This window comes from Sorghum bicolor, chromosome 9 (genome assembly GCF_000003195.3).
Source record: "Sorghum bicolor cultivar BTx623 chromosome 9, Sorghum_bicolor_NCBIv3, whole genome shotgun sequence".
NCBI classification, from domain to species: domain Eukaryota; kingdom Viridiplantae; phylum Streptophyta; class Magnoliopsida; order Poales; family Poaceae; genus Sorghum; species Sorghum bicolor.
The window spans coordinates 13,797,215-13,813,775 of NC_012878.2; the positions used below are offsets into that span (position 1 = coordinate 13,797,215).

Here is a 16,561-nt window from a genome sequence, read left to right on the forward strand (position 1 = left end):
CAGCTACGAGAGCTCAAAGCTAAGCTAGACGAGGATCGCGAGTGCCTCAGCTAGCTTGAGTGAGCCCTTGAGCGAGACCAACCGCACCCGCACGGCGAGGGCGCGCGTGGTCGTGCTCGGGATGTGTACCAATAGATCATCGAGGACGAGGAGCCTGAGCCGCTCGTAAGCCGTTTCCCTCGAGCTGGTCAAAACATCAAGGCAGCAGCCATGATGCTATGCAACATGCCTAAGCCCTCAAACTCTTAGGCACGGCGCATTCGAGATGAGGTGCAAGGCCAGCTCCACATGGCAGCAGCCCAGCAAGCTGAGAGGTCTGCTTCTCGACATCGAGGGGCAGCCACAGAAAAGCGCCCTAAGCCAGCCTGAAATGAGAGGGAGGTATCGATTCATCAGGAGTCGCCACCTCGAGGCAAGAAAATAGCGCCCGTCCAGGAGCGCCTCGTTGAAAATCGAGGACAACATGACGCTCGACGTGACATCAATGAGCATTGACACCGCAGACACGGGGACACTGAGGAGCGGGGCCATAATATCTCCTCGGTCCTATGAAGCTTCGACGCTACCACGACAAGCACGTGCGCAAGAGAGACCTGAACGTGGGCGACCTCGTCCTACATCGACGGCAAAGCAATCAAGGACGCTACAAGCTGACTCCACCCTGGGAGGGCCCATATGTGGTGGCCGAGGTCTTGAAGCCAGGAACGTACAAGCTCGTGGACGAAAAAGGGGCGGTCTTCACCAACGCATGGAAGATCGAACAGCTACATCGCTTCTACCCCTAGAGCTTCGAGGCTTTATATTTTCATGCGCATCTTGTAACATCAAGGCCCTCTAAATATGTGAATAAACGAAAGTACTTTTTCAAGTAAGGCGCATTATTACCAGTTAGATCTCAACGTTAGGAGGAAGTCTCAACTATGACCCATCATAGTCAACACTCCCTCGGGGGCTAGCAGGGGGGAACCCCCCCATAGGCTCCTAAAAATCGAACGATTTTTCAAAAAGCTCAACGTTGTCTCTTCCCTTTCAATCCCTAAGGAAACCCCGCACGATCGAGTAGTAAAGGCGCCTCGAGCCCCTTAAGGGCCGAGGGACGTCGAGCCTGAGAACCCCTACGCCACCGGGCTATGGTAACTCTACTCACTCCCTTATCCTCGAGGCAATCGAAGTCGTCCTAATGAAAGATCGATTGAGGAACACGAACTTAGGCAGCAAAGGAAATAAAGGAAACTCGAGCATAAAAGTAAGAAGAATATATAGAAACCACGAATCTTAAGGCCACATAGGCCACAATGTTTAGTGCTAAGTATATTACAATGGGTCTAAGTACCCAGATTTGGCTTGTAGGCCTCAGTCTTCATCTCTACCCTCACCACCGTCTTTCGTGCCCATGCCGGTCTTGGGAGGGAGTACCTCTGGCTCGAACAGCTTCGCCAGCCTTTCGCCAGGAACCTCTGCATCATCGATCAAGGCATGGAGCCTCTCCTTGTTCTCAGCATCGGTCTTGGAAATATCGGTGACGAAACCGTGGGACACTACCTCCATATCATAGGAGAAGCCCGAGCAGACAACCACCATAGCCCGCTTCCCCCCAGTGTGGAGTGCGTCCCGCACTCCGTCCCTCAAAGTGGCGCCAAGGTAGCACAACTGGTCGACCAGGGCTTCGCCTCAAGCCGCCTCCCCCGCCTCATCTGCCGGCTCGAGCTCCCAGGAGCTCGAGAGGTCGTTGATCGCCGTCCTTAGTCGACCAGTCAAGGCAACCTCCCCCTCGAGCCGAGACTTAAAAGACTGGGCATCAACCTAGGCGGCCAGTAGATCATCCTTAAGCCCTATAGAGATCGAGACAGGAAATCAGATGATAGAAAATAAAATGAGATCCAACAAAGAAAACACAATGGCATGGAAGACTTACCGCGGATCTTCGCCTCGAGAGCTGTATTCTCACCAAACAGGTCGGTGTTGGCCCTCTTGATCTTCTTATAGGAACGAGCCAACTCTGTCTTATCGACCCGCAGGTCCTCGATCATCTTGCCCGATTGTAGGATAGCTTCTCCTTTCTCTCGCAGCGCTGTCTTTCAACGATCAACGTCATTAGAAAGGCCACGAGAGTAGGCCTGCTCTGCCTCGAGATCCTCACGGGCCTTCTTCTCAGCCTTTTCCACGGTGCCTCGAGCCATCTCGCTGTTCAAAAGTGCCTCCTTCAGCCCAGCATAACCGCTCCGGGCGGTGGCAAGGTTGGACTCAATGAGCCTTTTTCTTTGTCCAACTCGACGGCCTCACCCTTATACCGCGCAGCCTCCTCCCAAGCCTTAGTGGCTGCCTCCTCGGCCACAATGGCTGCTCGCTCGACCGAGCGGCTTCCTCCTTTGCTTTCTCCGCATCCTCTCGAGCGGCATGGGCATCTTCGTCCACCCGGGAGACCCCTGCCATTCATACTAGTTAGGGTCTTCCGAGCGTTGGTCAGAGCGGCCTCCTTCTCCCGCTTCTCCTCCAGGGCCACAGTAAGATCCTTGTACACCTTAAGGAGCTTTTCCTATGACTCGAGGAGCTAATCCTTGAGAAGAGGAAGCTACTCCTAGCCACCCCTTGTTGCATGAATAAAGCCCGATTTCAGCCGGGAGGTCTCTTTCAAGTCCTGCGATAAAGCACGAGGCGGTAAACGCGCTAGTTCAATGAAAAAACTAAAAAATAACGAAGATCGAGGGGTACTTACAAAGAAGGCTTGGCCTAGGCCATTATTGATGATGTTGGACATGAGGCCCACAACGTGCTTCATCCAAAGATGAAGCTCCTTGAGGTCCTCCCATTTCTCGACCTCCTTCCGATCGTCCACTATGATGTTAGGCTCGTTCGGGGATGTGGAGGCTCGAAGGTGGATCCTTCCTGGACCCCAGTGCTCGAGCTCCTCCTCCGTAGGCGCCTTGATGCCTCGGATAAGTTCCTGCACCGTCTTCAGTGAACCCCCATGGCACAGAAATAGATCGATAAGAGAGGGGAATGGCCCATCGTCATCGATGGACTTCCAGGTTCCGGTCTCGTCCGCCTCGCCACTACCAGAGGTCCCAGCCTTGTCTTCCCCTCCAGCGCCGGAAGTCCTGGCCACCTCTAGCCATGGCCGTCAACCCTCTAAGAAGCCCAGGGCGATCCCCTCGATGCCATAGAGGGTGCCTTTGCTCTCAGAACTTGGATCAGCCAGAGTGCGCATGGCGAGCGCCAATGCCACGACTCCGTCCTCCCGCCGTGGCTCAACCTGGGATGATGGTGGCCCCCCAGGACGAAGACACGTGGGAGTCGCGTGGCCATAAACTGGCAGCTCCTCCTTCCCCGCCACGAGCCTCTGCTCTTCCTCGTGCTGCTGCTGCTGCAGTGGTTGCTGCTCATGTAGCCCCTGTGGTTGCTGCTGCTGGAGCAGTTCCTCTAACTATTGCTGCTGCTGCTATTGCTGTAGTTGCAGCTCCTGCAGCTCATGCAGCCAGTGCTGCTCCAGTTGTTCCTCTAACGATGCTGCTTTTCCTCTTCCCTCCTCCTCCTTTGCTCCTCCTCCTCATTCTTCCTCTTCTTCTCCTCCTCGATGGAATGAAGCCCAATGGGCCACGGCATCCGCCCCTCGAAACGGGGAGCCTCGGCCCTCTCGTCCGTGGTATGATCGCTTGTCGAGTGCGAACCGCCCCCGGATTCATCACTAATAGTGATCGGGTCGCCCTCACCTCCCAACTTGGGCAGCTCGGGGGCTCCATCCCAACCTTGGGGGCGAGACGTTTCATCTCGGCTAGGGGACGACAAGACGGTTTTTGAGCCATCGCCCCCCTCCGACGAATGAGGCGGGGTCTCGCCACCACCAGCAGGCAGTCGGGGGTTAGAAGAACCTGCATACACCCCAAAACCACACGTCAATCACAAGGAATCTCTGCGCTAAGCAGAGCCAACCCTAAAACCACAAGAAAGAGGCCATTCGCTTACCCGGAGCCTGGGAGCTCGCCCCGCCTTGAGCCTCTTGACGATCGAGGGCTGGGCCTTCTCGAGCTGCCTCTTCAGCCTGAGCGGGAAAGAGACTGACACCAGTTGATCAGCGTCAACAAATAAATGAAACAACAAAGACAGAATTGAGGTTTTTTACAATCTTACCCCACATTGAGAACGACCCTCCTACCAGTCCTGTGGCCAGCAGGTTTCGAGCTGCCGCGAGTCGAGGCCCTCGGTTTCTCCAAGACAGGAGTGGGCCTCGGTTCAACTCCTCCCGTCTAACGGTCCTCGGGACTAGCACTCCTTCGACGCCCTCCTCCCTGGCTCGAGGCCACCGTGGCAGCACGGGCCCGAGTCAACGGCCCCGCTGCTAACGTTTTGACCCTATGGCCCGGGCCAGGTGTTTGGGGTGGTCATGGCGGGAGAGCGCCCCGACCTTGGGTAGCGGCGGGAGGCATGTCGGCACACGAGCGGCGAGGTGATGCCTCTTTTTTGTGCCCATCACGATCCCCGCCTTGCGGCCCCCTCGAGGCTTCCGCGTGCGACGAGGAACTATCGGTCAGCGGAAGGCCCTGTAGGACCCAGATGAGGCAGGCCGCCATCCCCTCGGAGTCGCGTCGTCATCGTCGTCATCACCCTCGTCTTCATCGGGGGATTCCTCCTCCGGCTCCCCCTCACACCTCTGCTTGGACGATCGTACCTCGAGCGCCTGACGCTCGAGGTTCTCCCTCTTCTTCTTCTCCACTGTGTCTTTTACATATTTCTGCTTCTCCGCGGAGACGCACTGTTGACGGTCCTTAAGTATCAAATTTAATTATCAAATAAATAAAGAAAAGGATCCAAATGAAATCAACATCCAGACTTAGGGTTTTATCTGACAGAATTCCATGAGTTTTGGTGTTTGTTTATTTCTGCAGGGGGTTATCAGGAAATACGAATGAAAGGCCCACACGTCGGGATTACATAGAGATATTAACGTGTCGCGCAATTATCTTACATCTAGAAGACTCCAGAAGCCACGGGAACGAAGCGGAGGCGAAACGGGGCCTGGCCCTGGGCGCCCGCCTAGGAGACCAGGGCGCCCGCGCCCCTATAGAGTCCAATCAGAACTCTCTTTCGGGATCAAGCTCCATAGACCTAAAGGATCAAGGATAACCATTCAATCAATGTCAGTTTGATCCGACGGCCCATATTCACTTTGAGGGACTATAAAACCAGACCCCCTGGCCCCTGGAGGAGAGAGCCTCTCAACCCTAATTCATTATTCCTCAAGGGAGAAGAAGCCTCTGATCAAGCCTAGAGCCGCCACATCAATTAGACATCTAGATTAGCATAGCTACATAGGATTAGAACTAGAAGGAGTCAATCTTCGATTGGTTTCCGGATCTGTCAAGAGGATTCTTGGTAATTCTCTAATTGTTCTTCTAATTGTTCATCTTTGTTCTTCAATATTATGAATATGACTTTGTTCTACTTCAATATATTGCTTATGACTTTGCTCTACTTGTTTATATTCGCAATTATATTATTCTTAGTTTATCATAGTTATATACTTGGCTTAGTTAGATTGGAATTATATACATGTTTAGGATCGTATAGCGTTTATCCATCGGATCCATGGGTAAATGATAGATATTGTGTAGGCGTGGTGCTTATACCGTATTTATCTGCGATTGTACCCAATATGCCAGATCGCGGGGTAGTTCGTGATAGTGACAGCTTCATTGATTCTTATATAGTCCCCCTCTCGTGTATAGGGCTGGCAGAGCAACATTATTACAGGGGAGTGATTGCTATGTTTCTCATATTCCTTGATAATATCACTATGTATGGGTGTAATCCTGTCTCGCAATGATTGCTAAGTATACTTGCACTAACTATGATAATGCTAGACTGTATAGTTGAGAATAACTTAGGAAATATTCTTGTAGTTTGTTCTAATTCCATGCTAATGACTTGCTAGAATATCTAATTGAGGTGCTTATCATATTTATATGTGGCTAAGTTATGCTGATCAGATTAATTATCTTTGTCACTATTCATTACTTTATATATATCTTTTATGTGACACTTATCCCTGTATGAAAGAGTTAGATAAATATTCTCAATTATACATGCAATGATAGATACTCAATCTTATATTCCATTCTATAATCAACATTGATGATTACTAATCCGTTCCCAGTGGTAAAAATATAAATAACAATAACTAGAATACTTCTCGGTTAAAATGCTACATCAGTATTAATCTGTGCACTTGCAGATCCCATTCATTATTTATTTAAGATGAGCAATTGCATATTTCAATACCGCGTCTCTCATGTCATGCTTGGAATGACAACTTGGCTTAAGTGGTATGAGGGATAGGTTTGGCATTTTTGGCACCGTTATCAGAATTAGAAAACTAAGTCTACTTTTGGTAGTGATGTTTAGAATACCCAACAAGCACTTTTGGCGCCGTTGCTGGGGAAGGTTGATTACTAATCAGGAATGAATATAAGATTTTGAGTCATCATTCGCATCACTAATATGATTGAGCTTATCAATTCTCTCATACAGTTTTACCTCGATATTTTCCTATTTTATCTTATGCAGGGTAATGTATGAATAGAAGACATCTTCCAGGAAATTTTGTTGACAATCCCGAAGTGTTATTTAGAAAAACAAGAGCCAAGCTCAAGAAGAGATCATCAACACTTCAGCAAGAAACTCCATCCAATCAAGAAGATCACCGGAACTTGTCTTCAGAATTCAAAGCCATGGCGAACAAATCGATCTGTGAGTTCTCAGCTCCCACTACGGACAACATCCGCACTGGACCTGCTGCAGAGATCGATGGCAACTTTGAGCTCAAGCCTGGACTTATCAACATGGTGCAATCCAAACAGTTCTGTGGGAAGGCACACAAATATGCTAGTGCTCATCTCCAACACTTTGTGGAGATATGCAGCACATTCACCATATTAGGAGTCCCCAGAGATGCTATACTACTTCGCCTCTTCCCATTCTCATTGTTAGGAACAGTGAAGCCATGGTTCTACGCTACAAAGGAGAAGAATACTACGTGGGCACTCTGCTCCACGAACTTTCTGACTAAGTTCTTTCCGATGGGCAAGACCAATGCTCTCCGTGGAAAAATTATAAGTTTTCAGCAACAACATGATGAATCTGTTCCAGAAGCATGGGAGCGCTTCCAAGACTACATCCTAGAATGTCCCCATCATGGAATGGAGAGTTGGCTACTGATGCAGACGTTTTATCATGGGCTCGGCAATAGTGCCCGAGAAACCATAGATGCTACAGCTGGAGGAGCATTCTTATCACTCACCATACCACAAGCCACAGCTCTTGTGGAGAAGATGGCGTCCAACCAAAGCTGGAATGAAGAGAGGACCCAGACACGCAAGAGAGGTGGAGGTATGCATCAGCTCAAGGAGGTAGACATGTTGTCTACAAAGCTAGACCTGCTCATGAAGAAGCTCGATGATAGAGCTAAAGATAAGAAAGAAGTTATGCACATCTACGACTCTCACATGACTTGTGAGGAGTGTGGAGATACTGGACACTCAGGCAATCACTGCCCTGAGATGCTTGAGGATGTGAACTACATCAACAACTACTACTACTACTACAACCGTCCTCAACAAAAACAAGGCTGGAATCAACAGAGGCCTAACTACTCAGGTAATTATCAAGGTAACAATTCTTACAACAATACTAATAATTTTCCACGTCTGAGAGAGTTGGTGTCTAATCAAGGAAAGCTAATGGATAACCTATCTAAGAAATTGGCATATAATGATAAAATGCTAGAAAATATAAATAATAGAATGGATAATTTCTCTACTGCCATCAAGAATCAAATTAGCTTTAATAAAATGATTGAATCTCAGTTAAATCAAATAGTTTCTGCTGTTCCTACTACTAACCCTGGTATACCATCACAACCGGAAGGATTAGAATCTGCAAATCTTGTAGCCATGTTTGATGTAGGTAACTGGAGTAACCCCATCACTGAAGTTACTACTGACCTTCTGCCGGTCAAGAGAGGCGATCGAGGACGCTCCGTCATCCCGATCTCCATCGGCATGGTGGACTTCCCACAAGCACTCTGCGAGTTTGGCTCCAGCGTCAACATTATGCCCAGGGTACTCTATGAAATTTTTTTTACATATCCGTTATTAGAAACAACCATGTGTTTGCCATTTGCAGATTGGACGTTAAGTTTTCCAAAGGGAATATTGAAGAACCTCGGTGTCCGACACTACAAGAAAAAGTGGCAGTAACGACGGGATATGTGGTCGTTAAAAGTTGATATGTGGTCGTTAAAAGTTTTTAACGACCACAAAAATGTGGTCGTCCATGGTCGTTAAAGGCTCGGTCGTTAATACAATTAACGACCACATATAATTTCCCGTCGTTAACTTTTCAACGACGGGATAATATTTGGTCGTTGATACTATAGCATTAACGACCACGTTTACAGTAACAACGACCATGTTTGTCACCGTTAATATCATAGTGCCATCTTGCATAATGCATTAACCACCACATTTGTGGTCGCAAATTGTTTCTAGAAGGTAATGTAGCGGGTATTAGTGACCACTTCTATAGCATCAACAACCACATATTTATCACTAATAATTTTATATCGGAATGGCACCTATATAGCACCAGCAACCATTATGCAACATAACAATGGCATGTTTCACACAATAGGCAATAAATGAATTAATTTTCAACATTTCACAAATTCAACTTCACAATGGTCCTGGATAGTTCATGTGACCAAGGAAAAAACACAATTGAAATCATGAAACTAATAGTGGCTAACATAAGGTAGTACTAAGCTATGCTTGAAGGGATCCACCCATCAAATGCCTTCTGATGAACAACTGTGAGATCATGCTAGAAACGATGCTCTTCATCTTGCTCCCTGCAATATGTAAATTTCATATCAGCAACAAATAAATAAATCAAGAGATCATGTATAAATAATCTTTGTAGATGTAGATGCTTACAAATAATCACTCTTTATCCACGAGTTAAACTAGCACTCATATTGCTCTTTAATTCTGCTCATTCTTCTTCCATTCGGCTAACACGACTAGTAATCATCCGATTTTCCTCGTGAAGTGTTTGATTATCTTCTTGAAGTTCTTTCTTTTCCTGTTCAGACTGTGTAAGTTTTTCTATTAGTTCAGCTTTGGTAACAGTCGGACTCCGTATGTCTCTTGCTCTTATTCCACCACCATAACCAACAACATGGTCACGCCTATTAGATTCAAAGCACTTGTCCATAAGTTCCACGTTAGAAAGGGTAGGGTTCAATAGCCTTTCCACCTCAATCTCTGCCTGTGAACAAAGCAATTGGAATTAGGTGCTTCTACCAACACAAGTGTATTTATTCTTGTGTAACTAATCTACAATAATGTCCAGCAAAATGAATTCAAATGCAACTATAAACTTACGTGCTTGGTAGAGGTTTCAGAATCCACAAAGGTGCCATCCTTCATATGAGTGAGAGAAAATAATTTATCCAAAGTTGGAGGATTGTTTTCCTTGCCACCCTATTAAAGGTACAACATTAGAACACAAGTACTGAGAGGTAATAACTGAAAAAAGTGAGCACAGAATACTATACATACATTGTCCCATATGATCTGTCTGTATGGTTTGCTACCACTGTGATGAAGAATTTTCAAGTTGGATCTATTTTTGGAGTTTCTCTTGCTCCTATCCTAAAGTTCCATGAAATACAATGGTCACTAGGGATAAATCGTGCAGCACACAAGTTGTCAGTATGTAACTGAGAAGATTTATACTTACTATGAAATCCTTGCTGTAGAAATGTTCCTTGACAAGCCACTCCCAATCAGGTTGTTTAATCCCTTTAGGGCAATTCTTAATAGCTTGCTGCATATTCCTTGCTGGCTTAACAAATTGCCGATTCAAGTCTCCACGCCAATTATTCCATAGATCTCTAGCGTGCTCCATGATCTCAGCTTTGTATACATCAATTTCAATATCCGGATTTGCATTTTCAAACTTGTCCTGCATATATAGGTATTAAACCAATATTTCAATACGAGTACAAGATTCTTGAAGGAAAAAACTGAGTATGCTGGACTTAATATGTAAGGAAGCGTGTACCTTAATTGCATCAAAAATATGTTTTTGAGCTGCTGGACTTATATCAGTCCATTTCTTCACTCTAATTGGAGTAATGTTAGAATCACGGACTATTCTACCCAACTGCCTTGGGAATGTTTTAGATAAAGCCCGATTGTTGTAGAACACTACTTTAATTTTCTCGCCTGCCTTGAGTTTTGCAACCTTCTTACATTTGTTTCTTCCACGGCCTTGCCGTTTCTGTACTGTTTTGCCACCTAAAACATATATAGAAAAAGAGTCAAATTCAATTTGGTGAAGAAAAGTATTTTTTTACTTGGTTGAGTGTCCAGACCATTTGATGTATCCACAGGCCGCTGCTGCTCTTGTAAGTCCTCAGTTTCCATGTTGTCATTATGCGATAATTCATCTAAAAGTAAATGGTCCAAATGGAGTATCTTTCAGTAAATGAGTATTGTAACATGTGCACTAATAAACAATTATTCCTGATTATATTATTAGCACCTCATTATGATTTCTCATTATCCACGATTGGTAGTTTTTGTTGCAACATGCACTTTCAAAAAAATAAATGTTTATCTACAAAGTGTTTCACATAAGTATTTATTTCCATACCATCCTGCATTGAATATGTAGAACTCTGTGGAATCCATCTCCTTTCGGCATGCGTATTTTCTTGATCAATGGCCCTGTGATCATTGCTGCTCCGTTCAGCACGTGCCCTGTACTGATCAATAGGCCTGCTGTCATCTCTGCTCCTTCCAGCAAATATCCTATCTTCATCAACAACCCTATAGTCATCTCTAATGAAGGTGGCTGCAACACATAAGTGCTAACTGTAAATAATGAAAAATAGTTTGATATAGATTTTCTACTCATTTAAGATGCCAGAGTCTAACATTTGAACTTTTTTGTTTTCCTGTTCCATCCATGCCATTCATCTGTTGCTTCTTCGTCATCTGAATTTTCGCTAGCATCTGAAGAACATGGCTGACTTGCATATTTGGATTTCTTTGCTTTTACTGGCCTATCAAACAAAGTATCTAATGCACCTCCATGTTCTGAGTCATCTACAAGAATACAAAGAAGAGTGAAACAACAGGTTATGTAAACTATTTATAAGACATACATTGTCATGAACTTCTAGTTAAATAGAGAGAACTTAGATATAGCATCTTTAACCTGGTTCTGGTGATGCATGGACATTATTGGTGTCTTCATTTAGACTGTTGTGGATTGTTCTGTCATTACTAATGTTTGGGTAGGTTCGCCTCACTTGCTGTTGACGAAGCAATCCAGGACTTATGAATTTTGATCTCCTCAATGCTGTGGCTGTGAGATTTCCATACCTACCCGGTTGCATCGTGAGGACCTGCACAAATAGCAACCATATCAGTTAATTTATAAGTGTGTGAGTACAAGAGTAACATCAATGTGGTAAGCACTGAACTCTGCAATTGCACTGAAAGTTGAAGAAGATTATGGGAACAAATAAATCACTAAATATTATAATAGTTGTTGTCTAACTCGACTAGTAAAAGTTCCAAAACTAATGTAAATGTGACAAATGCTCCTATGTCTAGTCTAGAAATGTAAAACATTGGATCATCGTTTTCTCTTTCCACAGGACAATATGGCTGAGGCATCTTCAGGCATGTCCTCTTCATCATCTCCATCATTATCCTCAGGTTCAGCACCTTCATCATCTGAATCTCCAGGGGGTACATCATAAGTGTCACGTGGATGCATTTTGGAGACCATGTGCCATCCTTTGATTAGATTGTCCTTAGCATAAAATACTTGGGAGGCTTGGCTAGCTAAGACAAATGGCTCATCTGTTTGAAGTAAACATTTGAAGTTTACACTAACAAGCCCATAAACATTTGTCTTTATCCCTCGGGTTTTATTAAATATGTCAACCCACTTGCAGCGAAATAATGGCACTCGCCTTCCACCTAAAAACTGAAGCTCAAGTATCTCTGTCAAGACACCATAGTAGTCTACATGGTCACCATCCATATTTTCCTCTGAAATAACAGCCACCCCACTATTCTGTGTGCAGCGATTTCTATCAAGACTTTCAATGCGAAATCTATATCCATGCGTGTCAAAGCCAGAAAAAGATGTTATATTTGTCATAGGGCCCCGTGATAGTGATAATAGGTCTTCCATTTGTTGACTTTTATCACTTTCATGTAACTGATGTACCTGCAAATTGATAATAAATCATGTAAAGCTCCTGAAATAAATTTACACAACTTTTGTTTTAAAAACAAAAACACTGTCATGTACCTTATCTTTAAACCACATAATAAAATTTTGATTCCAGCTGGGTGTAAATGGCGGCAACTTAGAGCCCTCTTGACTGCTGTTGTACTCACTGCAATTCAACATAATAATGAGAGTAGGTAGATAAACAGTATGTTAGAATAAGAATGACAGCAAAAATAATACCTTATAAATGGTTGGACCTCATCACAATTCCTGAGTACATAAATATGAGCCTGTTGTAACTCAAGCATATCAAGATCCCGTGTTTTGTGAGCACCAAGTGGTCGTCCAGTAGAAGAGAATATTGATAAATAGAAGTTTTCTAGGTCTGATGTATCATTGATTCGTCCATCACGATTGTGCATTGTCTCTACATCATCCAAGTACCTCGAACTCAGGTTTATAAATTCATATGCAATGTATCCCTCTGCTATCGAACCCTCAGGGTGTGCAAAGTTGCGAATTAGAGATTTTAGAAATTTTATTTGTCTCTCAAATTGATACATCCAACGATATGCTGTAGGTCCACCAATCAAAGCTTCATTAGCCAAATGGACAGGCAAATGCACCATTGGATCAAAAAAAGAAGGAGGAAACTCCATTTCAAGCTTACATAATGTTCTTGCTATTAGAGAGTCAAGTTGCTTCAACTGTTCAACTGATAATGCTTTGGAGTTCAATGTGCAGAAGAATTGGGAAAGCTCTACCAAAGGTTCGTAAATACTTGTTGGTAAAAGTCCTCGTAAGGCCAAAGGAAGTATATGATTCAAGATGACATGGCAATCATGGCTCTTTAATCCAGAAAGCTTTTGCTCCTTCAAATTAACGCATCGACTAAGATTGGAAGAAAAGCTATCTGGAACTTTCAGTTCTTTGAAGAACTGTAATAGTATTGACTTCTTTTCTGGAGGAAGAACATAAGGTGCTGGTGGAAAATTAGTCTTGCCACCATCTTCAATAGGATGCAGATGTGGTTTTAAATTCATTTGTTGCAAATCAAGACGACTATTAGCATTATCTTTTGTCTTTCCCATTATGTTGAGAAGAGTTCCAAGAATACTCTCACAAATATTCTTTTCTATATGCATCACATCTAGATTATGACGCAGCAAAAGTGTGTTGAAATAAGGTAAACGGAAAAATATGCTTTTCTTTAACCAATTATCTCCTCTTTCACTATGTGATATCTTGGTCTTCTTACTAGGATCTTTTGATAACACTATCCCTTCTAGATTGTTCACCTGCTGTAGCACCTCATCTCCAGTTAATGGCTCTGGTGGGTCACGAGCCTCTTTGTTACCATCAAAAGATGCTTTATTTTTTCTCCATTTATGATCTTTAGGAAGAAATCGTCGATGGCCCATGTAGCAAAATTTTTTACCCTTTGATAACCATAAGGAACAAGTTTTGTTTTGACAAACAGGACAAGCCAGTCGACCCTTAGTGCTATGTCCAGATAGATTTCCATATGCTGGGAAGTCATGAACCATCCAAAGAAGGGCTGCTCGAAGCTTGAAATTAGTCTTTGTAGATGCATCATAGGTGTCAACACCGTCCTCCCATAACACAATCAATTCATGAATCAATGGTTGCAGGTAAATATCAATTGCATCTCCCGGACCATCTGGCCCAGAAATCAACATAGAAAGCAATACATTTTGCTGCTTTGTGCACAGCCAAGGTGGCAAATTGAGAGGAACAAGGAATATAGGCCAAATGCTATATGAGCTTTTAGTGGTAGAAAATGGTTGGAAACCATCACCGGCAAGGCATAGCCTTAAATTGCGAGGTTCAGATTTAAAATCGGGATGAGTCTCGTCAAAATGTTTCCATGCTTTAGAATCAGCAGGATGACGCATCACACCATCATCAACCCTGCCATCTATATGCCATCTACAGAAAAATGCAATTTTCCTACACATATATAGTCGCTGAAGTCTTGGTGTAATAGGAAAATATCGCATAATATGTTCTGCAATCTTCTTCCCTTTGGTTGACACTATGTCCTCACCAGAGTGCTTACTTTTCTTCCATCTTGATCTTTCACATACTTTGCAGAACTGAGCACCTATATCTTCTCCCAAGTACAGCATGCAATCATTTTTGCAAGCATCGATTTTCTGGTAGCTTAGTCCTAGGTCCTTCATGATTTTTTTTGCTTCGTAATAAGAATTTGGCAAAGTAGAGTTTTCTGGTAGGAAGTCCTTACAGATTAATTCCACTAACATGGTATAGGACTTGTTACTCCACTTTCCCAAATTCTTTGTATTAAGCAATTTAACTATACCAGATAGTTTGGAAGTACGAGACCCTTCGTGGAGAGGCTGGTTCAAGTCATCAAGGAGTTTATAGAACTTTTGCGCTTCATCATTTGGCTGTTCTTCAAATGCTTCATTTGGTGATGATGTACCTTCATTGATTGGCTGGTTAATTTGCTGAGGAAATAAATCCATTAGCAGCTCCTCCATTCCATTATAACCTTCCTCAGTTGCTCCCTGGGAATCAGGATGCTCTTCGACATCTGAATCTGACTCAGCCTCACCCGAAACTTCTCCATGATGATACCAAAATCTATAGTTTCCTATTATTCCAAATATTTTAAGATGAGAATACACTACTTCACGAGACCTAGAGTATGTATTGCAGCATCTGACACACGGACATTTGATTTCAACATCCCCACCAGTCCTACTGAAGGCATAATCCAGGAACTTTTTAACACCCGCTAAATAAATATCTTTTTTTGAGGTGTTTCCATCTAAACAGTCATCACTAATACGATCATCAACTAGGTCCATCCATGCTTTACTTGGTGCCATATAGCATATATATGATTGACTATAAAACTACCTGTGAGAGTAAATATGGAGTCAAAATAGAGGTATCTAGCAGCCTGAGTGAATGGAAATCAGCCACTAGGCAACAGATTACACATTCTTTCAAATTTTTCACAGTAAATATGTTTTGATAATAAAGAGCAAATACGTACTGCCTTTTTAGGATCAGAGGATGCACTCCCTTTGATAACACACTACAGCCTTCTCAACTACAGGAAAAAAACAAAGAACTATGAGTAATCAAAATGTGCCCTCAATTACAATCCCTGTATCCATGACTTTTTAACACAAATGCGTTAGAATCCTTGAATCAATATGTATACTTGTTTAGATGATCTTAGATCGATACAACAAAAGTAAACAAATGAAATTGTGAAATGATATTGAGTCAAAACAGAGCCATCTATCATCTTTGTTTGGATCAGTTAAGCCTACATTACTGTCAAAGCTTAGCAAAAGGCAAAAAAAATGAAGAACAATGAATCAGGTAATAAAGAAAGAATACATGCTGCCTTGTTTAGGACCACCGGATGCAATGTCCACAACAACCTTCTCTATACACAACTGCAGCTTAAAAGAAAAGAACTATAATCAAGAAAAACCTGTAATTTTAGATCTCTGTAACACTAATTTCAAGTGAACAAAGGGGCATCAGATCCTAAGGTGCAGAGTTTTATATCATATCAATGCAGAGAAATAGGATTGAGGAGATGGTATTGAAGCTAACTGACCTACAGGGCACAGGTGGACAACGATGGGGAGGCCACTGCAGTACGAGTAGAGAAGGGCTCCTCTGGGCTGGTGCAGGGAAGCAGTATGGACTGCCCACGGTCGGAGGGGCGGCGAGGACGGCCGTCGCAAGAAGGGCTGGTGAGGCGGCGGCTCCACGATCCGCGTCAGGAGGAGATGACGGTAGGAGGAGGTGTAGGGAAGCTGTGGACTGCTGCGGCAGGAGGCGCACAGATGGAAGGGCAGCCAGAGGACGGACGCCGCAGGAGGGCGAGGGTCTTGTGAGGCGGCGGCTCGATGATCCACGCCGCCGTAGAAACCGTCCTTGCGGATACGCTAGAGTTCAGCGGTGGCAAAGGTTGGATAGATATGAGATTTCTTGTTTATGTACCTAAAAAAAATATTTGCGCCAACAAGTGAAGAGATAATTCCACATTTTTTAGCGCCAAAACAGAATGGATCAGCATCCCGCATTATTTTAGCGCCAAAAAAGAAGTGCATACTATTTTTTGACGGAGACCAAAATATACGAGGGGAAAGTTTTCATAATATAACAAAATATGTGTACAAAGAATTTCTTTTGTTAAAATCTCACTTCATATATTCAAATACATAAATCATAGTAT

The 16,561-nt window shown here is 43.9% G+C and overlaps 1 protein-coding gene across 1 annotated transcript; it reads right to left on the reverse strand.

Moving 5' to 3' along the window:
- On the reverse strand, window positions 8,689-16,295 carry LOC8058275. The gene is made up of 8 exons (XM_021448352.1): window positions 15,938-16,295; window positions 15,359-15,415; window positions 10,120-10,355; window positions 9,796-10,020; window positions 9,615-9,707; window positions 9,438-9,536; window positions 8,988-9,321; window positions 8,689-8,902 (listed from the first exon to the last, which is right to left on the reverse strand). Exons 4-7 carry the CDS (start codon window positions 9,961-9,963, stop codon window positions 9,046-9,048), a joined length of 636 nt encoding a protein of 211 aa, XP_021304027.1. The 5' UTR covers window positions 9,964-10,020; window positions 10,120-10,355; window positions 15,359-15,415; window positions 15,938-16,295; the 3' UTR covers window positions 8,689-8,902; window positions 8,988-9,045.